The 27,244-nt window shown below is 49.8% G+C and overlaps 1 protein-coding gene across 1 annotated transcript in view; it reads right to left on the bottom strand.

Moving 5' to 3' along the window:
* Nucleotides 1-27,244, bottom strand: part of PTPRF (protein tyrosine phosphatase receptor type F) — a 257,441-nt gene that overhangs the window by 30,261 nt on the left and 199,936 nt on the right. Inside the window, exons 12-20 of the mRNA XM_082311797.1 lie at nucleotides 24,052-24,078; nucleotides 21,648-21,765; nucleotides 18,795-19,373; nucleotides 18,064-18,161; nucleotides 11,843-12,096; nucleotides 11,053-11,143; nucleotides 7,852-8,064; nucleotides 4,590-4,744; nucleotides 1,264-1,379 (exon numbers count right to left, since the gene is read on the bottom strand). Coding sequence (XP_082167923.1) covers nucleotides 1,264-1,379; nucleotides 4,590-4,744; nucleotides 7,852-8,064; nucleotides 11,053-11,143; nucleotides 11,843-12,096; nucleotides 18,064-18,161; nucleotides 18,795-19,373; nucleotides 21,648-21,765; nucleotides 24,052-24,078 — 1,651 coding nt within the window. The remainder of the gene's footprint in view (nucleotides 1-1,263; nucleotides 1,380-4,589; nucleotides 4,745-7,851; nucleotides 8,065-11,052; nucleotides 11,144-11,842; nucleotides 12,097-18,063; nucleotides 18,162-18,794; nucleotides 19,374-21,647; nucleotides 21,766-24,051; nucleotides 24,079-27,244) is intronic.

Consider the following 27,244-nt stretch of genomic DNA (forward strand, 5'->3'; position numbering starts at 1 on the left):
ATGAGATCTGCAACCGGTCCTGCCTGAGAGATGCACTAACTACGGATCTCTGACAGCTGCTCTGGCACAGAGGGAGATGTGCTGGTGAAGCCCACCCCAGATCTGAGCCAGACCGCTGTGAGCAGCAACAGGAAAGGCTCCTCTTACCCTCCTTCCCAGACACAGGAGGTTTACATCAGGAGATGGTCCCTTCAAAACTCTCCTGTTAGATGAAAGCTCTTAGATAAACGAGCAGCAGGAGGAAAAGGAAAGTAGGTTACAGACCAGGAAGAGCTGCAAGTTAGAAGAGAGCTGTACGTGCCTCATTTATTGCTGAACTGCTCCCTCCATCACAAAAGCCCGAGCACTCCCTCACTTCATCTAGGACTTGGACTCTCTGAAAGGCTCTGAACGAGTCAGGGTGAGCGTGTCTCTGATCGCTACAATGACAGGTACTGTGCTTTTGGTGCCATCAGAGACATACAGACAAAGCAGCAGCACGAGACCTTTCTGCAGTACGAAGCGCAGTTGCCTCCGTGGGCTGGCAAACTAGCTACACCCCGAGGCACCACAGGCCAGTGCAGGCATGACGAGATGCTCTGCAGTGAACGGTTGCATGCAGAAAGCAATGGCTTTTACTGAACTATCATCCTCTGCGCTGAGGCCATGGTGACCAGCAGCACCCTTCCCTGGGCCACAGCACCGGCTGGGGGGCAATGTAGGCTGTAGGTAGCTCTTCTCTTCACCCTTAGCTGAGCAGAGCAGGAGGATCAGCACACCAAAGATCCCAGGACAGAGCTGCTGGGACACCCTCAGCAGTACAAGGGCTCTCTGTACCTCCTCATCCCCCCAGACGCAGCCCCTGTGGCCAGCACTGCACCAGTGGTGCTCAGCGCTGAATCCCAGCCTGGACCAAGCCAGCGCAGCACCTGGGAGCAACGCAGGTGCGGGCACTGGTGAGCACTCCCAGCTCTGTGTGTAGGCTCCTCCTGGCTCAGGACAACTGCAGTGAGCTTCATGTAAGGTCTGACACGCACCACACACTAGGCTGTCCCCATCCAGGTTCCCCAGCCTTGCATGCCTGCAGGACCAGGGCCAGGGAGAAGGATTTGCAGACCAGAGAACGACACCTGGATATCCTCGGTCTAAGCCCCCTCTGTGCCACTGTGACTGAGAAGGTGCAGAGCTGCTGCGGGGGAAGGACTGCAACTCCTCCTCTGGCATGGGGACCCGGCGAAGGGGAACTGGAGGAGGTGGGGTGCAAGAGGGTTAGCTGCTCCCTACCTGGAGTCTGGTAGTTGAGCCGCCTCATCTCAACCGGGTCAGAGGAGTGGGCCAAGAGCGAGTCCTTCAGGCCGATGGAGTGCTCATCCTTGGAAGAGGGGGAGTGTGCCCTTTTCCTATGGACAGAGAGGACAGAGACAAGCCGGTGAGCTCTGGCACAGAGCAGCATGAACCACCCTGGGAAGGACTCTGGGTCCCTGCGTCCCAGATACCCAGCTCCATCCAAGCTCCCTGGAGCTCTGGGCAAGTCACACCCTCTTCCGTGCCTCCAATTTCCCATCTATGAAACAGGAAGGATCATATGTAAGCAATGGCAGAGGTTTGATTAGTGGGGCACTTTGAAATGTGATATTCTGCGTAATATTTATTAGAGACAAAGCAGATAGATGCAAGATGTTGTTTCCTCTTTCTCTCTCTAGGAACTATTTCCTGTAGTGGAAGGATATAATAAAAATTTTCTTCAAGTATTAGAAATATTTAAATATAGAATGCTGTAATATAATAGTGTAAAGGCTCTTCAGGGTGTGTTTTATTGGGCCATTAATACATGTCTTGAATGGTTGAAGGCACCCAAGGCGTGTATTAATGGAACAATAAAATACACTGTTGTCTCTTCATGCTATATTTATGCCTAGAGCAATGCCACCACCTCAGGCTCTTGCTAGAATTCACAGGCAAAGCAGGGACAGATCCAATCAAAAAGTGGACAAGTGAATATTAAGGAAAATCTAATACTGCAAGAAGGGTTTCTAGCGATTCTTTAAGCCCCACTTCTTGCTCTATATTACAAATATAGTGGATATACCCATGCAGTAGAGAGGGGTGTTGAGCAGGAGCCAGACGGCAGTACTTTCCTCTGAGTCTGTGCTGACCCCGATGCTCTGCCAACGTGCTGAGCATGCAGCAATACGCAGAGACTTTGTCTTTTGGCTACAGCCCCAAAAAGGATTTTGCCTGATGGTGAACCCCTCTGCTGACCTGATATTTTCTGGAAGAGAGGGAGCTGCATCACTGCTAGTCTGAATGAATGCTAGCACATTTACCATCCTGCAAATTGCAACAATCAGTCTCTGCTTTCCACCCCCTTGCGAGGCCTTTTGAAGCACCCTGAAGGGCTGCCAGGTTCTGCACAGAGGCAGCTGCATCTCTGGATGGTGGTGACCCTGAGCCATGCGTGATCAGAAATGCTCTGCACAGGCACAGGGCGCTGTGTGTGCTGGGCTGGCACTAGTGAGAAGCAGTTAGGGAAAATTTAGTGCATAAATCACGAGTGAAACCTGTGTTCCCGCTGCGGCCCAGACTGTGAGCAAGCTCCATCTGCAGCCTGTGGCTGCATCAAACACTGGAGTTGTTCAATGGGGAGGACCAGCTTGTGAGTCTTACACTACTCTGAGTCACCTCAACATCTCAGAAGCCTTCTAGCTGCCTGGACCGAGACAAAAGAGCTGAAGGACTGAGAGCATTGATAGAAAGAAAGGAACATACATGGCAAACAAATAAAGCAGTGTTTCTCCTATCAGGAGCACAGCAGGATGTGCCATGTGCTACTGTGTGCCAGTCCCTGAGCCCTTCAGCAAAGTGGCCCAGCTTTTCTGGGGAATGGGCACAGCACATAATTAATGTTTGTCTCTCTCATTAGCCTAGTCAGGACAACTGCTAAACAAACCTCCAGATCCCAGGCTATCCACTGCTACTCAGCTTCAATTCATTCCCATTGTAGATTTGACACTGTGAATATGCTGCACAGACACCTTTGGGAGAAAACACCTCCAAAGAGAAGCTGAACAGCAAAAAACTGTAGGATAACACAGCATCACTTTGAGCACGCTGTGGTGCTGGAAGGGGATATGCTGCTGCTGCTGCATGGGCTAGGACACAGCAGGGACATGAATGTCAGGTCTGAGCACAGCGGGCTGGTGCTGCTTCCATCCACACCAGACTCCAGGACAAAGCAAAGCTGAGCCAAACTGGGCACAGCGTCTATGGGGCCCAGGTACCGAATCCCCCCCGGGGGCCATTTTCTCTCCTTAGAGACCGGCAAACACTTTGTTTCTTACAATTGCCTGGTATTCCCTCAAAGCTTCATCATTACAGACTGCAAGAATGCACCTGCATTCTTGACACAACAGCTCTCAGTCTGAAGTGACTGAGAAAACAAAGAAACCCCTATAACTGCTGGTGTTGTTGTTTTGATTTTTAATTTAATTGCAAAAACAATCTGGGAAGTCTTTATGTTCGAGCTGCCTCCCTAAGAGCTGTGAGAGGCTGACAGTTGCTGGGAGGCTGATACCTTTGAGGAAACAAAGTCTTTGTAAATCCCCAGGGCTGGCATGCCCCACACTCCCCAAAACAAAGATGCCCCTTAGTAGCTTTAGGCTTGATTTTTAAAAGGAAAATAGACTTTAAATTTTAGAAAAACAAGAAGATAAAATGGATTCATACCTTTCTTGCTTACTAGATCCAGGGAAAAGCAGAAACAGAAGAAAGGAGATGATCACTGACACAGAAAGGCACTGACTGCACATGCACAGCAGAGCTCCATTTAATCAGACAACAAAGCCGGCTCCCTTCCCAGAGCTACAGATACATATGTAAATAGAGAGTCCGGGAGGAGCAGAACCTCGGAGCTGAGCTGATAGAGAATGACCTACTGTAATTGAACAGGCTACATGAACACATGCGAATGCAACCTGTGGCTCCTCGGGAGGACTAACTATCGTCTCACACTACGGTTACAGCTCTAGCAGGACTGCTCTGCTACGCAAAAGCAGGTGGTTGCTTCAGCAGGGAGCACAGAGTGTGGATGGTCCATATCAGGTAGCCAGGACTGAGAGGCCTCAAGGAGAGAGCTCCTACTCTGATTTCAGCTTGTCACATCCATGCCCTGTTCTCACCACCAAGACCATGTTCCTCAGTCAAAATTCACAGTAGTGGGGGCACCTGCCAGAGATCAAGCAAGCAATTGCCACAGAAAACCAGTACTAGAGAAGTCCCCAAGGCTGCAAATCCAAGCTGTGAGACCAGAGAGCGGTCAGACGCTTTAGGGACAAAGCAGCTTTCCTCTGTCCCACTGCTCACACGTTTCCAGAATCCACAGCAGCTCTGTGTCCTGGGGCTGATATTAATTACCTTCTGCATAGCCAGCCCTTCTGCTCTGGTTATAAAGCAGCCTTCTGCTGTGCCAGGTAGAGACCTTCCTCCTCCCCATGACCACCAAGGAGCATCTATCAGAACACTCCATATCTGAAGGCCACAAGGAGGGTCTTGAAGGTGCCACCACCTGTAGTGCTTATGCTGTAACTGGTATGTCCTGGACTGGATCTCACCTTTTGAAGAGGAGTATAGCAATGACAATGATGATGATTAATATCACGGCCAGGACAGGTCCCATCACCCACAGCATCTCTGGTTCATCCTGCTGCTTTGCTGAAGCCACTTCCATCACGATCTCATCTGAGTAGGGGCTGGCTGCGTATCTCTTCTGAACAGCATCGGCAGGAGAGGGAGAGAAAAGCAAGCGTCCATTATGCTAAAGCAACAGCTGTACCCCTGAAATGCAGAGGTTTCCCCTTGCCTCTGGCTAGCAGGGAACAGTCATGCTTCTCAAACCTCAGCAGCACACTATGGGATCCTCCCTCCCTCGGCATCATCAGAGATCACGCTGTGGAAACAGTCTCTGCCTGGTGTGAAACATTCCCAGTGCCAGCAGCTTCCTGGCTGGCAGACCTGGCCTCGAAGTGCCAAACTGGAGCAGCCCAGCTAAGAGCCACTTGCCAGCCCTGGATTCTCTCAGAGCCAAATCACAAGCTTTTGAATCCCAACCAATTGCACAGTGGGGCTGGCTGATGATTCCTAAGTGGTTTATAATACCTGCTGTGCTGATATCAACACATCTCTCCAGGACAGGCCTATATTAGGAAAACCCCTGCTGGGCTAGGCGGTTTTCTTAAAGGAACAAAATGACAGTAACATCTCCACCTGATGTCTCAGCCCTGAAAAACAGACCTTGGAAAGGGGCTCTTGCTCACAGGTTCCTTTCCAGAGACTTCTGCAATCTGGCAGCCCGGTGATTTATAACCCGAAGGGACAGCTTTCTTGCCCCACCAGCAAGACAGGATTAGCAGAGACCCAAACCCTTCCTGCAGAAAAATGACACTGCACCTGGCTTTTTCTGCTGCCGTTGCTAAGGTTTATGGAGCTGTGTTGTCCCTTCACAGCTCAGCATCGCTGGGTCAGAAGGGTTAAATGCTGCAAAAAAGAAATCCTTTCCCCCTATTAGAGATGGCCAGAGCTGTATCAGTTCAGTGCCTGTGGCTTTTGAGCAGCACCTGCTGCCCTGCATTAGGGAGCCAGAAACGCTCTGTTCCTGCCATAGAAAGTTTCGGTCACTGAAGAGGTGCCTCTGGATCTATAAATTGCCTGCTTTAAGGTCTAAGTTTAAACACACGCTTCATGTCTGCATTCATGTGAGGGGAAGAAAGGGAAAAATCAAGCGTGCTGGTGTCACACAAATGCACATCTTGATCTTCTCTCACAGGTGCCCTTGATCCCAGCCAGCCTGGTTTCAAACATGCGTGGAGTACAGAAAATGCTCTTATCTGCGACATCCTTCTGGCAGCATGCGCAGGTGCAGCATCCTAGCTGCTCTGCCCAGATTTATCAGTGCTCAGAGACGCCACTGGCTGGAGGGGGAGCATGGGGGGTGGTTGCTGCTTTGTCCGTGAAACCTTTCAGCCCTAAGAGACCCTGTTCCAATGACCCTGAAATCAATGCTGGCTCCTGGTTCAGCTCTGTTCCTAAAGAAAGTCTGCATGGGATCACTGCAACCCATCGACCTATTTCTACACCCCCTTGTCCACTTCAAACAACGGGCAGGGAGTCAGCGACAGCTCTGTCTGAGCATGGCAGAGACAAGAAGATGCTACATCGGTGGTGAGAGGATGGGGCAGAAGGCTTGGGGCTCCCCTTTGGATGGGCAAGTGGCTACTCTGTGAGGAAGGCACAAAGGCTTTGTCTGTGACTACCCAGAAAGGTCAAGCTGCATTAGGTGGGAGGGAAGGAGCATGCTGATCTGTGCAGCAAGGTAACACATGTGTCCATCTCCAAAGCTTTGTGCAAGGGGCAAAGATTCAGATTTTTACAGACACACTTCGGAAATGCCTCCTTCCAAGAGAAGACAGAAGCAGAAGAGATCAGAAGGACTGTTATCTCAGTGGCATTTCCGAAGGCAGACTGCGAGGTGCAGGTGCCCTGCTCTCAGAGATGGTGTTTCAACCACACTCCCCTTTGCCTTTGAAGAATGGCAATGTTAGGCTCACCTGCTGACACCAGAGACACAGCAAGCAATTTAAGAGGAGCTGAATGGGGGAGATAGCGCACAGCCCTGGACAGAGTGCCTCATGCTTCAAATGAAAACGGGCGTGACACAGCGGGGGATGCAGAAAGGTGGTCTCTAGGGTCAGGGTGTAATATCTCTGCTGGCTGGTGGCTCACTGGAGGGCTGTGGCAGATCTATGCTAGGCAGGAGATGATGATATTCTGGGATCACCTAGTTAAGGTCATTTCTTCTTGACAGGGATTACCAGGATAGCACATCCTGAGGCCCCTGCCTTATCTTGCTGTTAATCTGTGACTCTCCTTCCCTCACCAGTGTGCACATCTTGCCACAAGAACACGTGAGCTGGATGAGTAATGAAGAACTTGACCAGCCCTAATGAGCCATTACAAGCAAACGAGGCTGAGGAAGGAAGCCGCACCTTGGAAGCCGACCAAAGGCTCCTGTGCATCTCTATTATTTCCATTATTTCCATACTGGCTGCTGCTACTGCTGCCACCACTGCTCCTGTCCTCCGTGTTTACAGCTGGACACTGATGCACAGGTCCCGCCGTGCTGCTCCCCGCTTATTGCATCAGCTATTCCCTTCTCTCTCACGTGCTCAGGCCCCATGTACTTGGCAGCACACTGCCAACAAAGGCATGGCCCATTTGCCTCTAGCAAGGAGACGCACAGGAGCAAGAATCCCTACACAGCACGCACGTGCGCAGCTTTGCCCTGCCGACAACCCGCTGCAATTGGAGGCAGGTTTGTTTGCTTCTCCAGACATCACCTGGAAGTGAGACTGGCCAGAGAAGGGCCTGTGAGGGCTGGTTTGCAGAGGGAGCATCCTGTTCACTGCAGAGCCTCAGCAGCCACTGTGCAGGGTAGGATTTCAAGGGGCTGTTTCCCACAGTCACTTACTTGAATCAAAGCAGAATAAGAACCTATCCCATCCCAACCATGTGTCAAGCTCTGCTCCGGGCACAGCCCAGCAAGCCAGAACTGAGCTTGTGGGGAACACGTGTGTTGACACTGCCCTCCACTCTCATCTGTTATGTCAAACATACGTGCCATTTCCCTCCAAAAACACCATCTATCAAGTCAACTCCCACGGCTGCCTCAGCTCGTTGACACCATCTACACAGCCTCATTCTCTTCTCTGCAGAGAAAACTCCATCATCCTGGCTCGCAGTAATTGTTCACCCTGCCTGCACTGAGCCCGCCTCAGCTCTGCTAGGAAAGGCTGTGCCCCCCCAGTAGAAAGTCCTTACCGTGTCTCCATCCTCTAGTGAGGCCAGCACGAAGCAGCGATAGCTCAGGTCTTGAGACAGGGGCTTGTTGTAGAAACCTTTGTAGTTCTTCTCGTCCCCCAGGGTGAAGGTCTCGGGCAGCACATCCACTTGAGCAGCAATGTAGGGCTTGAGTCTGTCTGCTTGGCGTCGCTGGCGCCTGCTCTGACTCCCTTGGCTTATGGCCTCCAGCAGCTGGGGAACAAACAAGGTGCATCACTATTGCATCGCCCAGCGTGACACCGCCTTACGCTGTTACCTTACTGGTTGTAGGACTCAGCAGGGTGGAAGGGAAGGGAGGAGAAGATACTGGGTTTGATTTGGACGTGGCGGTACAAAGAAACCGGAGGGATGCGTTACGCGTTTAGGCATTGCTGGGGCACCCGTCTGCAGACCCTCACTGCAAGCACCTCTGCCAGGAGCTCAGCTTTGGGAGAGTCCTGAGCCCTGGGATGCTGAGACAGTGAATGTTAGGGCTGAGACAGCCTGGCTGTGCCTGTCACCCCGAGTTAATGCATCCCAATGGGCTGCGAGAGAACTGGGCCACGTTCTGCCGCCCAAATATTGGTCTGGACAGCAACTCACGCGCTCTACGGATGCTGGACGTGAATTACAGCTGACGCTGATGTATAGGGAAAAAGTGACATTTGCTGTGTCTTTCTCTTCTGTCAGTGCTTCGATATTTCACCTGCTGCTGGGTCGCAGGCAGAGTTTTGTGTAAATCACACAGAATGATAACAGATTTCATGGGATGTTCAGAGTAAAAATGGCAAATTTCATAGTCGGCCTCAAATTCATGAAAAAGGATATAAACACACAGAAATTCAATTACACTGCTAAGAAAGACTCTCAGATGTTTAAAGATGTTTTTCTAATGAATAAAAATGAATATCAGGCTTGGAACAGAAATTCTAATTTAAAATGAAGAAGGAGGCATGAAATACATTTCACACACGAATGTATCAGTGCAGCATTGTCAGGGCAGACAGGGAACGTCAGTGGGGCTGGGGACAGTGATGTGCACACAAAGCCACGCTGCTGAGCTCAGCTCACTCCCTCTGAGGAGGAAAACCTGGGTAAGGCACCCCCCACTCTTTCCCCTTGACAGCCCATCCTTGCCTTCTTATGAATACTCATGTTGGAGAAATTTAGGAAAGCTACAGGCTGTCATTGCAATATCACAAAAAAAAAAGGGGGGGGAGGGAAAGAAAAGAAAAAAAAGGGATGGAGAAATCTCAGTTTCACAAATATCCTTGTAACCATAGGGAGGAAAGGCAGAAAGATAGTCTTTGGACTGTGGAGTTTGCTCCCTACACACAGCTCCTGTATCTTGGCTGAAATTACAGCTGAGCTCTTCGGGGCAGAAAGCACAGCTGTATGTGCATGGGCATGACACCATAGGGCTCCAGTTGTGACTGAGGTTGCTGGATGCTACTGCCACTTATATATGTAACACACACCAAAAGACTGCAACAAAAGAATGCTAAGCTTGCAAAGTTCAGATCCTGAAAAATTAGAAAATTAATATTGCCTGTGCAAAATTAATTCAGCTGTCTTACGTATGTGCATTGTGTTACAATCCTTGACTGCATGGTCACATACTCTCTTTTCTGTAACTCCCCTGCTTTGTTCAATACACAGGACAGACTGTGCTTAATCAAACAGCAGCTATTCCATATTTTGTTTTCTTCTTTGCATTATGCAGCTTACTATTCAAATCCAGCTCTGAAGGCAAAATTAATAATTTCCTCGTGGGCTTTTCTATGGTGCTGATCACTATAATATTACAAATGCTTAACAAACATTAACGATCTTATCTTCCAAACACCCATATGAGGTGAGATGAAAGTGATTATCCTAATTTTACAGATGGAGAAGAGAGACGCAGGGACATCAATGTAAAAAATGTCCACTTTTGAATGTCAAATTGAAAAGACATTGGCTTGTTTTGTTTCTGAAGAAAACTTAGCATTTTTTTATAGCACTGACTTGTACAGCAGAGCTCCTATTGACTCTCTCTGCAGCTGGGGATGCTTAGGCTTTGCAAATGAGGCTCTGGGATCTCAAACTGAGCACTCCAAAAAAACGGAACATGCAAGACAGTGGCTGCTAACGAAAATTTTGGTTTAAATCATTTGCCCAGGGCTGGGTGAAACAGAGATAGAAACCAGTTCTCTCAATAGCTTTCAACTACCTAAAGCTCAAAACCAAACCATCCTTTCTCATCCTAGTCTTCTATTTCTTGTGACATCTTCCAACTTCTGCAATGAAATAATGCAGGAGACCTACAGATGATGGTTCTCCATCACACAATTGAGCTTCATGGGCAGAACAGATCCACCCATGCACTCTGTGAGCCGGGACCCCATGGAAAAGACTGTGCAATCACGTAATTAAAGATTAATGATAAGCAAGGGCTGACTTACAGCTTCTAACACTTTGTAACTTCTGAGTGCTTCAAGCTTGCAACTTTGTTCTCTTAGCGGACCCTTCTGTGTGTGATTTCTTGGAATTTTTCCTTATTACTTTGGGGGGATGGTGTGTGTGGGGAAGAAAGAGCCCACAAACCCCGTGTTTGGGACTCTCCTGACACCCGCACGTGTACTGTGCTACTGGTGTTGGAGGACTCCTGCACAGAATAAGCTGCATCTTGGAGTGAATGGGCTGCTGAATGCTGAAAGCCTTTAACAAGCAAGTGTGAAGGGAGCTTTGCAGGTTTTGTTAGATACTAAAGTGAACTCTTTATTCAAACTGCAGGCTTAGGTCCTATCCAGAGACGGAAAAGCCTCCTGACAGAACAGCTTAATAAACTGAAAACAATACTTTTCTCTCCTAGCTTGTTTCCAAAATCAGCATGGTTGCTTCAGCTGAAAAAGGCTGCAAAGAACGTACAATCCGAGACAGGATCTGTCCTGGTCAGAGCTCTGAGACAGTCAAGTGTGGTCTCCTAATGGGGCACATTCTGGGAGGTGGCTCCTTCCTTGCTTAACTCCAGCCTCCTTCCTACATGCTGTCACCAGCCAAGAAAGGCTGAGTGGGCACTGCACGTCCCACAGCCCCCCATCTCTGACGTACAGCCTGCATCTATGTCGCTGCACCCATGCTGTTGCCAGGAGGCCTGGGTAAAGCGTGCTGGGCCACCTGGGAGCCACTTCCATTACAGCAGCTGTTACAGATTCCTACCTGGTCCAGCTCCATCTCATCAGGTGTCCGCCACCGAGCAGTCGGGCTGCTGGTGCTCTGATCTGCTGGCACAACCACGATGTAGTACCACCTGGGAAGGAAGGAAAGCATAAGCACTGGACCCTAAGCCATCTCTCTGGCATTTCACCGAATAACCTGTGCCATATGCCTCCCAAGGACGACCTGCTCCTTTCCCTGCCCTCTAAGGAGCAAAAGGGTTCAGTAAGGGAGAGGCTGGTTTTCCAGCTGCACCAGAGAAGAGAATACTCCTGTTAGCACTCATTAGGTTAATGAAGATCTACAGACTGTGCTCCAGAGGGTGGTGTAGGAGCTGTGAGAAGGACATTTATATAATCGGATTGTAGCAAGAACCCTGGGGGAATTGTGCTTCAGCACAAGGATACCACAGTAACGAATAAGACTTCCACAAACTCGCTTTTTTAATCTCCTTGAGGCTTCAGGCATTATTTATTTAAAGGATATTATACAGTGTCAGAGAAAGTCCCTCCTGATCCTCAACTGTGCTTTCGCTGGTAGCATCTGGAGCATACCCACCAGGGTGAGGGCAAACTGTCAGAGAATTGTCTTAATTTTATTGTACATAAATATTTGCTCAGAAAGAGCCAGCAGCATGATCCCATGTTACGGGTAAATGCGTGGCTCTGTACTGCAGCCTGCTTGGAAATTCACTCCCAGGTTACAAAATCCACAGGTTGGCAGAGGTCTGCCCTGTCTTTTTCCCCATCTCTAGCCCCCCACCCTGCCTTCTCCACCCAGGCACGGCACCTACCTAACCGGCACAGTGGTCTGGACTTTGGGAAGGGTGAGCGTGAATTTTCCTTCCTGTATGTACTTGTTTGTGGCAATGGGTTTGCTTTGCAAGACGTCAGGAGCGGTGCGGATTGAGACAAGGTGCTGGAGTCCCCCAGCACTGCTCCCACGGTTCATTAGCACAAAAGAATAGTCCGTGTCTGGCTGGAGGTCACTTATGAGTTTCTTCATCGAGTGGCCATCCACCTCCACACTCTGGCTGTTGTACAGAATCTGAAACGGGAAAAGAACATGCTTATGCAGCTGACAGCTGCTGATGAAAACTCACACTCAAAATAGCAGTGTTAGAGATGACAATTTGGCTCTGGGCCCTCCCTCAGGTGGTTCAGCTACTGTGCACTTCATAAACAGCCATAAATCTTTAGTTAAAGAAGAGCAGCCCCCAGCAGAGGGTTGAGCTGTGCTCCCCGTGCCTCACAGTGATGGAGCAGAGAGGGGGCCATCTCAGCAAAGCCCGGGTGGCCGGCGCCAGCGGTGAGGCTGGTGGTGCCACACGTGCTGCTTTTCAGCGCCAGTTCAGGGGAGGAATCCAGATGGCTGTGCTTTGCTCTCGCGTGGAGATGAATGGGTCTTTGTTTCTTGTCTCACGAGGCTACAACACACAATATGCTTTTGGTATAAAATCCTGTCTGCTTTAAATTGGTGTCATTCCCGTGTCTACCAGCTGATGCCTGATCGAATGGTTAATGCAGAGCATCCCCCTCCCAGCAAGGTGACTGGGGGGGTTACACGCCTCACCAACAATCTGACAAATCCCGTGCAGGGCTCACAAATTGGTACCCAAAACCGCGGCTCTGCAGGTGTGACACCCTGTTGCCATGACAACAGATGCTGGCGCCGCACCAGCCGTGGGCAGGAGCTCGGCGCTGCTTTTCCCTGCCGCGCTTGCAGTGAGGGGCTGCTGGGCAGGGCAGGGCAGAGCTGCTGGTGGCCGGGGGCAGCAGGTGGCCCCCATGCACAGCGTCCTCCCTTGGGCCCGCCAACCCCTCAGCTAATGACATTTTCTCAGCTCCCTGTTGCAGATATGCAGGACCCCCGTCGCCCCCAGGGCACAGCAGCCATAGGCACTGCTCTATTAGCTGCACCAAACAGCCCACCTGCCCTGGGAACCTTGATCCCAATCCTGCTGGAACAACCCCTGTACCCTGAAACCCTGGGCGCTGCCTCTGCAAAGCCAGAAACTCAAACAGTTCCCGGAGACAGAGACAAATGGGGTGTAGGAGAACTGGGGAGACCAGAGTTTGTGCCCCAGCTGTGATAAACCACCATGTTTCCTTCCACCAGGCGACTGTCCAGCATGGCAGGGGAGTGCTGGATTCCTGACAGGGGTGCAGAGACACAGCATGCCAGAAACTGGCAATGGCAGAGCTGCAACATGTTAAACCATGGCAGCCTTTACGTGCCACAGGCAGAGACCACACAGTAAAACGTGCTCTTTCCAACAGCGGCCTTGAGAGAGAGAAGACAGCTCTGTGGAAAAAAAATTACTTGAAGTAAAACAGATTTTTCACCAGCTGAGCCCACCGTTCAGGCTGACGCAGGCAGCAAGGGAGGGACAAACTTTCCTTCCAAGTCACCTTTTTAGCAGGTGGCAGAAATCTGCAGAAGGCTGCCAGCTTGCTGGGACAAGGGCAGCTGATTAGCACTGCTCTAATATTTAGTGCTGGAGGTGGGAGGAGGAGGGAGGTCCTGGAAAGAGATCTGAAGGACAGCAGAGCACAGGGACCAGACTAGGCCTGGAATTTGCAGCTCTGCTTTTGTGTTATCCAAACAGCGATACCCACAGAATGCTTCAAATCCTCTTCAGGTCACTTTGCATGGAGGTCGGCATAGGAAAAGAGCCCCAGCTTTTTTGCTGCTGAGAAGAGACTCCCAACAGGTAACAGAGCAGCAGTGAGGAGCCAGCAATGGAGGAGAGATGCAGTCAATCTCGTTTGTTCACATGCTTCCATCTTCAGGGATGAACTGCAAAAGTAAGTACCAAGTACTAAAATAACAGAGGTTTGCAGGGACAAAGCCCCAGCTGGCCGTCCAGTGTTCAGGAAAGGCTGTCAAAGGTAGGATGGCTGGAGGGAGTTGGTCTCTGCTGTGACTGCTCTTAAGATATTTTCTCCTGGGCTTCAATCCCTTTCTCCAAAGACATGTACATCAGATGGGTGCTACATTGAGTGAAAAAGGTAAAATGAAGAAATGCTTCTTCTAGTGCTGGAATATCAGCTATTTAGTTGGCAGGTTTCACCCTGCTCTGACACAGAAGTAGGCACAACAAAGACAGGAGTGCTAGACTTCAAGTCATCTTAGCAGCTTTGCTGTCTTTCCCAGCACCACCCCTTGCAATGATATTGCAATAGTACAGGTCCAGATATTCCAGATAAAAGCAAGTCACGGGTGTCCTCAGGGAGCAGCGGGACCTCACTTCATGTGCTCCAACACAGACTTGAACAAAACCAAAACTTCCAACATCAAGAGCTATGCTGGAAGGATCCAAAGCTCACAATGAGTTCTGTTGCCTCTCAGATGAGATTTCGCGTTACGAAGTCTTCCGTAATAAAGGTACCACCAACTGCTTCTGCGTGTGCTTCGGGAAGACACTCACCCAACAACTGCCTGCACATGAGGCATCTGCTGGGGACATAGCTGTCCTCCTGCAGCAAGAGGAGGACACTGGTCAGGCACTTCAGAGTTTTCCTGCTTGTTCTGCACTGGAACGCGCCAGGGCACAGCCTCTGATTCAGTTCTGACACCAGATGATGGTTTTTACAGCCATGCACAGAAATTTTTGTCCAGAGACAGTGAAATTGGCATTTGCAATGCCTTCCTGAAGCATTCTCTGCCATCCCCCCCCTTTTCACAGTTGCCGTAACAGTTCTACGTTCCTTTACTTGCCATAACACATTGTCTTCTCAAATGTTATGCACCATTAGTTAAGGTCTCTACGCAAACCTTACAATAATGTAAGGGCTCAGGAACAGTCGTTCGTGTACAGCTGAAGATGCCCAGGAGCTCAAGCAGGAATGCTATTTAGAAGTTGCATCATGGCCCACTGGTAACTACTTAAGTCAGCAGCAAATTTGTCCCAAGGGCTCCGAACTGCCAAACATTGCTGACTAGCCCATGGATTGCTGTAAAATGTCATTTTTGCCACCCTTACTCACAAGAGAAGATTTGCAAAGCTAGGTGGGTCCAAATGTCACTGCTGAAGGTCTGCTGCTTGCTTTCAAGGCAGGAAAGAATGTATTGAACTAAAAGATGAAAAGACACGTAGTGTGCAACACTGGAAAAGATAATTACTTGATGGAGAAGTAGACGAGGTTGCCTTTTTTTGGGGGCAGGAGTAATTACTACATTCTGTGGGACACACTGTGAGAAAGCTCTGCCCAGCATTCTCAGGGGTTATTTCTGAACCTGTATCATAATAATTTTCAAAAGGTGCTATTCCTTCTCCCCATTTGTAAAATACCTTGTGATGCTGCCTTCTGTTCTGCTCTTAAGTTGAAGAATGTGTCTCAGAAAAGTGCAGTTTCCCCAAGGAGAAGGTTGTATCTATCTTGCACTTTCCATGAAAGCTCCAGAACAGCTTTCTGCAAGCACACTGGAATAGAAAAGGAATAGTGCCTCTGCTCCACCACAACTGCTTGGCAACATTTTACAAGGAATTTATCTCCTGGACCAGAAGAAGCTGTGAAAATTCCCTAAAGAGAACTCAAAACCTTCATTATTGATTTGGTAGCAATGAAAATTCCTAAGGTCTCAGTTCATCCCCTATAAAAAAAAATAGCACCAGTCCTGCCTGCACCTCACTATTCATTGTCAGAACAATATCTACTTTAATTAAATCTGTTGAAGTAGAATATGACACCCTTTGGGACATAGATTTAGCATGAGACTGTTTATCAAGTGTAGATAATACTAATTGTTCCCATGGAGATTTATCTGCTATGCTAGTTACAGTATTAGGCTCTGGCCTCAGCATCCCATGTGCCTGAATTAGAGGAGAGAGGTGAGCCTTGTTTATAAAAATACAAAGTCCTGAAGGTTAAGGATTTCTTTCAAGTGGCACAATCAACGACCTGGAGCTGACCCTCTTAGCTCCTGGCCTTGACTCATGTGTGTCTGCAAGTCTGGGAATATTAATAGAAAGAAGACACTATTAGAGAAATATCCTTGTAACACTCTTGTTTGCATGACTGCTCTTCAGTTAGCAAGTGGCTAATGCCATCTGCTCCTGTGTCATCTGAGGGTTAACCCACAGCAGGGGCGGACCCGGAGTCACTGTCTGTGTAAGCAGTCGCAGCTACAAGGCCGAGACGAGGCATCAGCATTACATCCTTCGCTCCTGGCTATCTCCAGCCACTCCACCATCCTTATGTGGTAGTAACGCTCCAAAGGTCACACTGTCCCTTTCTAGCACTGTGCTGTCAGACAGAGACGTGGGCTTTGTGCCACAAGAATAAGGCAAGATGAAGCAGACTGGTTCTTCAGCAGAGTGCAAAGTAACGGGGATCTGTGGAGTTCCTTGCGGCCAGATATCTGAACACTGATCCTAATGCACCCTACACCTGGGAAAGCTTTGAATACCACAAGGTCTTCACAAAAGCCTTGTCTGCTTCAGCTAAACTCTGCATGTTAACAAGTGTCTGCTATTGATCATGGTAATTCAGCTTCAGGATTTAAACAAGGAGATTTAGTAACAAGGAAGGGGAGATGCTCACATACTTTGATGCGGATGCAGTTCAAGACCTTCCCCTCATTCCCCTGGCCATGGATCCCCCCACAGCTCATGAAGGCCTTGCATTTGCTCTTTAGGCACAGCACAGCAGGGTGCATGTGCAAGGAGGGAGGGAAGTCACACTGCTCCCACCCTGGCCACCTTTGCAGAGGCAGCAGATAGCTGCTGAGACCGGGTGAAAGATTACCCTTGGCAATGTGACACGTTGGTCTTGTTTCTTAAGGTAGAGAAGCTGCACTGAGATCTGCAGAAATTTCCACCACACTCTAGTCTTTTACCCACGTCAGTGATCCACACGGGGGGACGGACAAGAGCAGGAAGACATCGGGTCATCAGTGCTGTCTGCAGCCTGGTGGATGACACTACATCCAGAACTGTGCTGGAGAAGAGAGCAGCAGCCATTCCTTCAGAGTTCCCTCTGCACGGACACATCTTGTGCTGCTCACACCTGCAACACCTTCTGGAAGGGTGATGATGCTTCTCTCCTTCATGCCCTAAGATTATGCATGTGCCCTGATGCTCTGAAGTAACTCAATCCAGATGTTTGAGACAGGACACATTGCAGAAGGAGTCATTCTTAGTTTGATTCACTGGCTGGTTTTCAGACCACTTTGTCCTGGTGATCTCTTAGGATCAAATCACGTTTATAAATTTTTACGCTTCAACTTTGTGTCAGGCATCAAGTCAAGCTTGTGTAACCACTGTCATGGAGCTGCAACGGCCAGCCTGACTGGTAGGCCCCAGCTGAGTGATACCAGGTAACAAGATACTCGAGAAAGCTGATGGAGGAGTGAAGCACTGATTGGGACTGTGTGAACAACCACTGCAACCACTCATGGGAAAAACATCAGTGATTTGGAGTGCCAGACCAGTTTCCATTTCCCTTTGAAAATTCAGGGGCACTATCAAGGGAGGACTGGGTAATTAGCAGAAGTTGCTATGGTCAAGATGGGTTTCTAGCCAGATGATGAGAAGCCAGAAATACATATTATGATCCCTGAGATACCCCAGTTCTCTGACTGCCTCTGCCCAGCGCATGCCTTCACTGCTTGGTGTTTCCTATTTATGTGCTTCAGCCAACATTATTCACTCCTGTTTTGTTACCATGAGCCAAGTGCTGGCTGTGCCACAACTGATCAAAACAGAAAGAATTCAACAAAACTACAACACCTTCTGTCCTAAGAAGAGTGAGAAGAGGGAAAGCAAGCAGCAGTGTGCTCTACTGTGTGCCATGGCTCATGCGCAGGTGCTCAAAAGCAAGAGCGGCTACCTAACCTGGGCTTGGAGATCTGAGCTCCGCAAGACCCCAGGCCAGTGAGCAACGTGACCCTGCTCTGCTGGTCTCTTGTCTGATGGCCGGAAAACATCATCTGGCAGGTCAAGTTGCTGCTTTCCACTGTCCTGCTCACTGCCACAGGCGGAGCTCCCTGTCCTCTGCATCCCACCCTTACCTTAAAAGGCACTGCAGATTTATAGGAGTCAGGCACTTCCCAGCTCAGCAACACAGATGTTTTCATGACGGCATTGACGCGGAAGTTCTTAGCAAACACTGAAATGAAAAACAAGGTATTTGAGCACTGTAAGGCCAAGTCAGGAGGGAGCCAGGCAGCAGCTCAGCTCCAAGTCTCTCTAACTCAGCAGCAGAGGTCAAAGAGTTCAGCTACAGCAGAGAAGTGAGAGATGAGGAGAAAAGAGCAGCAGCCTTTTACCAAGTCTCCAGTCTCCAGTGGAGTTTTGCTTTTTGACTATACTTTCCAGCATCACAGAAAGGAAGTTGTAGGCTGAACTGTAGCCTTCCTCTCTCCCCCCTCCACTCACACTCTCTTGGCCCTTTGCCATGATCAAAGAACAGTGGTGCTCAGGTACTGGATCTGCAGATGATCCTACCCAGCCGTCTGCTCCAGTTCAAGCAAGAGCCTTTCATGTACAGATAAAACAGCAAAGTGTGCCTGTGGAGCAACAAAGGCAATTAAGCTACCACCAATGCCCCTCTCCCCCCAAATGGCAACTTTAAGGAAACCTTCGTTGAGCCTCCCCTCGCTGAACTAGTTTTAGACTAGGGAGCCACACAGTACCTGATCTCATTAGTCAGAGCAAAGGGGAGCATAGCCTCATGAACCGAAGCAAAGGTCCCTGTCCGGGAGGCAGAGCTTGCTGTTAGGGCTTGTTAGAGGGCACTTACCTTGCTCAACAGGCATGGTCCGGGACTGGATGCTGGGGCTGAGCGGCCCAACCCCCTTATTGGTGCGGGCCCTCACTTTGATGTCGTAAGTGGTATCGGGCTTCAAATTCATCAAAGTGATACTCGTGTCCTTGGTGATGTTAACCAGGTCCTGCTGGCTATTTATGTCCCTGTATACCACTGTGTAGTTGACGATCTTGCCATTTCTTTCTGCCAAGACTGGGGGATCCCATGCAACCTCTGTCGTGGAAGTGGTGAGACCCACCACACGCAGGTTCTGTGGGAAGCCGCTTGGCACGTCTTCTGCAGTAGTGATCTCCTTCTCAAACTCCTCTCCTGGGCCAGCTCTGTTCTTGGCAGACAATTTGAAGAGGTATGTGGCCCCCTTGTGCAGGTTGGTCACAGTGTAGTGATGGTCTCTCTTCCCGAAGTCTATCGTATTCATCTTTTCCTCATCAAGACGTCTGTACTGCAGCCGGTAACCCAGCAGCTCCCCTACCATCTCCTTGGGTGGGTGCCACTGGATGAGGGCTGTGTTCATGGCTGTCGTGCTAATCATCATGGTGGGCTTCCCTGGGACTGCAACATAAACACACAATGACCATCTATAGCCTGGGAGGAGAGGAAGGAAGGACCGCTTCCGTGCTGCTCAGTCCGTGAGGATTGAGGAAAGTGGGAAAGTTCAGACAACAGGGTGAAGAGGACGACAGACAATTCACATGGATAGAGGCAGACCGACCCTAATCCGGTGGTGAGGGAAGCCGGAGCCAGCCAGCTCTTGGCTGCCATTTTCCCATGTGCTGCCATCTAAACAGGCGATAAAGTCAGCCATATCCAGCCCCAAAATGCATCCCCTTTTACAGGAAAGGTTTAAGGTACCTCAAAGCACCATATTTATCTCGGAGAAGATCTGAATCCCGTCCTCCCAATCAGCGGTCTTCAGACACTCCAGCTAGTGCACAGCACCAGGCCATGCTGGCCTCGGTGCACTGTACCACAACAGACACACAGAAGCCCGAGTCCAGAGCCCTGACCTGTCTGGAGGCAGCCAAATTTCATCCTGAAACCTTGCAGTTTTACCATCTGCAGAGGCAGCGAGCAGAGCTGGGCGGGCTGTTTGCCATCAGAATACATTTTGGTTTAGCTGATGAGCAGATTCGTGATGTCAGTGTCGATGTGAGAGGTGAACACAAGTGTTCCACAGGATTTTTGCTTATGCTGCACAAGCCAAGGGGTGTTGCCGTCACTGGTTAGGAACTGATGGCTTTAAATTGATGGTTTAATACCTTGATCTCCTTCAGTTAAAAAAAGGATGTGTCTTCACTTCACATCAGCTCAGATTTGTAAACAAATCAACTGATAGGGAAGATACTCAGAATCAAAGGGATGGAGCCACTGATATGAAAATGAAAATGGGATTGTAGCCAAACCTAGTTAAATATCCTTGCACAGTTTTGAAATGTATGAGCTCAGAGGTGAGCACAAGAGCAAAACGTATTTGACAGAATTATGCCCCGATTTTGCCATCAGAGGGCGATACCAACACTCCCCTTTGAGGTCAAGCCTGCAGACAAGCCTGTACAAAGGCAGCTCTGGGGGTGGCTTTGTAGGTATTTAAGACATACAATCACATTTCCACTGCCAGTGCCATCCTCCTTGCACTCATAATACAATGTCTAACAGCAGCTAGTATTAAGGGACGCATTATTTTCAAAGCTGATTCCAAATATTAACTTTAAATGTGCATCACAAGATGGGAAGACCCGCTGTGGTTTACAGTGCAACACTGGGATGTTTAGGAAGCTTTTCCTGTTTATAGGACAGCTGTAGCAATTTGACGAACAGAGCATACATCATGGCGAGGCACAAGGGAGACAGCATTTGAGACTGTGACAGTGGAAACTACCTCTGGAGCTCCCCATATGCAGCACGGAGGAGATGGCAAGCTGTTCCTTGTTTAAAAGCACCAGGAACAAACGCTCTCAGTTTGCACAAGCTGCATTCCCATAATAACAAGTGGTAAATATTGTTCCTGCGGCTGGTGTGAGGAAGCAGCAGGATTATCGGTTGTAGGACAGGTCTAGTGAGTGGAAATCGGGGACAAGACAATGCCAACTAGTTGGTGCCACTGCCAAAGGCAAGCTTGACCACATCCGGAGGAAAGCACCTGATGAACTCCTGGGTGCCCCTGCTCCAGGCCGAGGCTCCTGTGTTGCACTAGGCACAGGGTACGAGTGTCTACTGAGACAGCAGAACCGAACTGGCTGGGATCACCAGGACCTAGAAGTTGTGTCCGCAGCACTCCTACGGCAGGATTTGTTGCATTCCAGATTTTACCATGGCTCTAGGAGCAGCCGGGCTCAGCTCTGTAAGCCTGGGGAGGCAGCAGTAGCAATGGCCAGGGTAGGGAGCTGAGAAGCACCTCTGAGGGGCCCTCTGTGCCAGGGGCCATCCCAGGTGGCACTGCAGTCACTGCAGGAAGCAAGAAATGGCACTCGCCTACGGGAACAACGTGAGGACAGGCCATGACTCCAAAGCTGAGGGAGGGCCTGGACTTTCAGACTTCCTCTTCTCAGGTCTCTGGACTACGCAGATGAGCTCAGACCCATGAGTTTCATTGCTCGTTCATGGGCCCTGGCAGTGTCTGTCCATCTGTTTGCTGCATTTTTCTCAGGTGATCCAGTGGCAAAGCCTGTAAGTAAGGGCTGGAGATCACAAGAGTATGTACCTCTGCAGCATCTCCAGCCCTCTCGCTTCCTCCTGCACAGGTGCCTTGGCCATACTCCCCGTGCACCTCTTGGGAGGTTTCACCACCACCCCTATGAGGCTGTGGTATCTGCTCCCCACACTCACCTGCCCCTGTGGTGGTGATGACTTTCGGCTTGCTGCGGGCACCATCTCCCTTGGTGGTGTAGGCAGCGACTGTGACGGAGTAGGTGGTTTCCGGCAGCAGGCCTCCAATGACCGTCTCCTGGGAGCGCATCCACGAGGCGGAGAAGAGGCAAACGAGAAGAGCAAATACTTGTTACTGGAGTGAGTGAAAGGAGGGCACTGGGGTCAGCGTCTCCAACAGCAACACACCGACACACTTGCTGGCTCACACTCACGTGTTGCACTCAAGCACACACATCTTGGACAGAGCCAACAAACAACAATCACTGCCACTCCAAAACTCACCTGCCTAATTTCAACCCCTGCCTCTAACACTTGGCCTTTCCAGGACCCACCAGCAACCTGTGTCAGCAGCTGCGCTCTCCCACAGCTTCTGCCAAGAGGGAGATCTGCTCCAGAGATAGTTCTGCGTGAAGCCAGAGCCACCCTGCCACGGCAAGTCTGAGAGTAAGAGGACTGTGGAGCTGTGAGCCAGAGCAAAAGCCAGTTCAGCTGGCTGCAGAAACCTCTTGGGGGCTAATTTGGGGATTTTTAAAGTTGTCTCTTGCAGCAGAGCTGCAGGGAGCACAGAGAGGCAACGCAGGCAGCAGCACAGCCATGCCAGGCGGGAGGCCCCGGGCGAGGAGCACCTGCAGCGTTACAGCATCGTGTTCACCCTCCCTTCCAGGCACGGCGTTGTAAGGATGGGATGGGGTCAGCGCAAGGCGTTGGCAAGACCTGGAGGGAAAACCCTGCGCCGTGGGAGGTCTGGGAGGAGGGCGGACTCGGCAGGGTGCTCTGGCTTCCTCTGGGCAGGAGGAGGGCATGGCTCCACACTTTGAGATCAAAGAGGGGAGCACCGCTCCTCCCTCCTGGCCTCCAGCGGCAACATGACTTGTGCCAAGCCTGGCTGGCCAGGCCTGCAAACGAGCAAGCACAGAGAGCTCAGCGGCTCCCAGCAGCTCTCTGCGAGCTCAGGGCAGGTACCCCTGAACTGCATTCATCTGTGGGTGCTGTGAAAGGGACCGGGGCCATTGGCACTAATAACTCATCGGGTCAGGGAGCAAGAGACAACTGGGCTGGGGAAGGGGCCGGGGAAGCTTTTGGAAAAGAGGCAGGGGCTCTGGGTTCCTTATTTAGCCTTTCAGACAAGGAGAAGAGCAGAGATGGTTAAGCTCAAGTGGCTGAGGACAGGCAGCATGGGCACTGTTAGAGGCCGCTCCAGGGGTCTGATCTCTGCCTGGGGGATCCCTGCCAGCTTGAGGGGCACAAGGGGCACCTGTGGTTGCTCTCAGAGCACAGCCAGTCTCCCATCACTCACTCGCACAAACACCCACGCTATTAAACCTGCTGATTTCCAGTCAGTGCTGCTGGTTCAGGTTACCTGCCCAGGCTTACTCATCAAAATCACCGTATTACCATCGCGGAACCAGCCAGCCCAGAGAAAAATCAACAAGCACCAACAAGAACCCCACCAAAATCACCGTGTGAACCAGAGTCCAATCCCAACTCCGCCCCTGCAGCAGATCGTGTGTGCGAGTGAGTGGACGCGCAGTCCGATCGGTGCCAATGGACCCGCGGGGGAAGCACTCACACAAAACCTGCAGACTCTGAACATCCCAAGAGAATTCCCTCCTCCCAAATCCATGCAAAGAGAAATTCTCACGCAAAAGCATGCCACCGGGAGCAAAGCAAGCGAGCTGGGAGGTGGGGAGAGAGACGAGGGATGGATGAAAGAAGGTCTGATTGCATAATGTAAATACAGTGCTGTCACGACAAAGCCACTCTGAACAAGAATCCTCCATATAAAGCAGGAGGAGAAATGCATCGTGCCAGGGAAGCTCACAGTAGAGCACGTAATTGAATTGCTGACTCTAAAAAGGTCATTTTCTAGTTTGTTCCTCCAAATTTATATTTCAAAATTATGTGGGAAAAATCGGATCTAACTGTTTAAATGTGATTGTTTTCTTATTACTATCTGTGTTTCAGCCAAAGGTTACGGTTGAGAGTGTAGGTTATTTTTCATGACTACGATCAATGTGGTTTAAAGATTATGTATCTAATTTTACCGTGTAACTTGGTGGGCCAACTACTGCAGAAAGTAGGATGCACCTCCTGAGTCGATCACTTGAGCCTGCCTAAAACTGCACTGCAACAAGCTGGAAATACAGATTATAGGAAATGTCAATTGCTTTTCTGCATTTACTAGCAATCTAAATGCCAATTTTCTCTGGATTTGCTGCTTGTGGAAGGTTTCACAATGTAACTCTCCAGCCTCATTAAGGGAGTGAAAGGGATGTTTTGACAGCACTGTGTCTACAAAATTCACAAATCGATTTACCAAACCCCTCTTTTCCAACCTGGAATACACACAAGTGGTACTTACATGGTCGACGGAGTCCTCAGCTCTCCACTGACGGGGGAGAAAGGAAGGAGGAGAGAAAAATGGAGACACAGAATTTTAAGGGGCAACGTGTAGGAAGGGGATGACGACGACGACAACAGCAGGGGTTAGCAGGACTGGGCTGGGGGGATTACAACACTTATACACAGAGGGTCACTTGGCACAGGCTGTGCCAAGGGAAGAAATGGCATAGAGCAATTTTTTACATGCCGCTAGCCTGCGCAGTAGGTCTGAGATCATTCACACAAACAGGGGCAAAGAGCTTCCTTCTCACATGGATGGAGAGGTCACCACTTCCTAACTTTGCAGTCCTTTCCCCTTCTGACTTTGTTTGCACTTTTCTCCCTCTTCCACAAGCAGAAGCAAGAAGGGACAGCTTGTACCAACAAGGCTCTGGGGCTGACTGCTGCCCCACAAGTCACTCACAACAGTTTTGTGGCCTAATCTCTAGTTTCTGCCCTAGTGATCCTCCAGCCACCGTCTCTTGTTGAGAACCAAAGACTTCAACACACAAAACTCAGAGGGCACTCTCTGCAGGGAAACACCAATGCAACATTTACAGAGCTTCTCTTTCCTGTATTATTTGTAAGACAATGCTCTGCGGACCTCAGCAAACCGCAAAGTGCCGTCTCTGTGAACAGTGCAAGAGAGGCTGAGATCTTACACAGAGCTCCACACTAAGCTGCTCCTCTCCAACGGTGCTGCGTGGCTTGGGACGAGGCTCAAACTGGTGCCTGTACTGAGGAAACAGCTTCTCACTCCCAATTACACAACACCAAATGGCAAACACTCGTTTCACAAGAGCAGCCCTGCAGGTAAGACTTCTACACAAACCATTTCCCAGCAAAAGCTCACGTGGATTCCCAGCCACAGCAGCTCAATTAGGGCTCTGAAGAGGGAACACGCAGGCTTCTGGCTGGATTTGGGGTTCTAAGGCATCAAAGCTGTATTGGGGTGGTGAGACTTAGCACACCTTGGCTGCGGCCACGCATGCCCGTAGCACTGTTCTTTGTGGTTGATGCACCAAAGGAAGGTTTGCAGAGATCATAGAGAGCTCTCTCAGCCAAGGTGATGCATTACATCTCAGGTTACTAAATCTGCCTGGAGGAAGCACCGGTCGATGGGTTCAAGCACAGAGATGAAAGTGGAAGATAGGTATTATTGCCCCTGACTCACAGTGTGAGCCTTGGCAAGCCCTGCTTCTGAGCTTGAGCTGCCAGCTGTGAAATGGCGCCCAGATACTGACTTCCTCGGGACACTGGGAAGCCCAGCTAACGCTGCTGAAGTGCCTGGGAACCTGCAAGTGCGGCAGAAGTACTAAATGGTATTAAAGCTACAAGTCGCCTTTTGTACTCAGGCTATTTGAGGTGGCTTTTACAGGCTGCAGCCTATCACAGTGGCGGAATACTCTCCTCAGCAGTAAAATACATGGCATACTTTCAAAATATTTGTTATTTTATTCTCTAAATTCAGGAAGAAGCAGCTATTGGAGAAAGATTCCTCTAAAATTTTATTATAGTTCACTTAGTTGATGCCACGAGACTGCAGTAGAATTATCCCCCTAAACCATCTTAAAATTTAATTTCAGCGAAGAGGTCAAGTTGTCCCTACAGACTTCCCATAAAGCCAAGGCCCTCAGTAAGTATTATGGTCACTAAAGGCCCTCCTTCCACAAACACCTTGGTGTTATTTCCAGTGTTGCATGCTTAGCTCAACCCAAGTCATTGCTGTTGACGTCCTACCTGCGTCAGCCAGCCCACACCGTAGTCAACAGCCATGCACTCTGCTCTGCTGATCTAAAACCTGGCAAAAGTCTTGCTACAGGAAGGATACGAGGCCTGGTAGCTCTTTCTCCCAGAAGTAAAGTTCTGTTCCAACACCATGTCCCTGGTGGATGGGGGCCACGTGGATGGTAACATTCCAACCCGCCTCCATGTAGCTGCAGGAGCAGAAGGTGGCACCCCACTGCAATGAACAGTGGAGTAGACCCAGGCTCAGGAGGCTACTGCACCTCACAGCCTCTCACACCACAACAGGGAGTTTATCACCCACTAGGATTTTAGACCAAGCATTTAATGTTCAAACTCTGTTTGCTCTTATGTTTCAGTGGACTTTAATCTTGCATCAGATCAGAGTGCAAAGAAACGCCTTGAGATCTGTGCTGGAGGAATAACAGTGAAAAGCCAGGCCTGCATAAATACCCTGGTATAAATTCAGTTTCATTATGGAAGTATCTGCAGATCAAAACATTTCCTCCCTTAAACTAGCTCAATTGCTTCTTAACTGTTTAAGGTTGGTCAGTAAGACAAATTGATCTGAAAAGCCCAGGAGCTGTCATAAAAAGAACTCAAGACAGTGCTGTGTGCATGAGGCAGGATGGCTCAGGGAAGTGCTAAAGCTAACAGTGTGTATTTATGGTAGCTGCAATGCCTTAACATTTCATTTTACACTTCAACACCACACAGCGTAGTCATGTCTCACCAGGGAATGGCTGTTTTCCCTGACCATGGCTCTTGCAAAAGACACACTCAAGCTCTCCTAAACAGCCCCAGTTATGGGAAGCAGATATTGCGGTTTTCCTGCAGATCCCTCTCCTCTCTGCTTCAGTGACTGTGGTGCAACAGTGAAACTCCAGATGTAAACTCGGATGCTCAGCTTGTGGGATGTGGAGGGGTCTGAGGGCTCCAGAACTTCACCTTTGTCCATTATTTAAACATGTCTTGGATGACGCCTTTCAGCTTTTTTCCACTTAGAAGCAGAGCACATCTCACCTCCACACCAGATTCTTACCTAGACGAGTACACATACATGAGGAGTTGTTCCAAGTAGATTCAGATAAAGATCCTTGACTATCACCCAGCGAAAGAGGGAGGCTGTAAATTCCTCTGTGTTATGCCTGGGGTGGGCACTGCCCAGGGAGAAGAGGAGTCTCTGCTTCCCGTTTCTCCTTTGATCACAATCCAACAGCTTGAAGTGCTTGCCGTTACTTCTTCCTGCTCTTCTGGAGCAAGCTGGTGGGACCTGCACTTGGTCTGCATGCTGGATGGAGAAGTGCCGCCTCTGAAGACCACATAATCATCCTGTGAACCTGCAGCCCTTCTTTTGGGCAGCATAGCTTTTCCCTGCCATGACTCTGTTTGCAGAGCAGGTGGAGGAGGTCTCCCTTCCACAAAGC

The sequence above is a fragment of the Platalea leucorodia genome, assembly GCF_965183815.1.
Source record: "Platalea leucorodia genome assembly, chromosome: 5".
NCBI lineage: Eukaryota > Metazoa > Chordata > Aves > Pelecaniformes > Threskiornithidae > Platalea > Platalea leucorodia.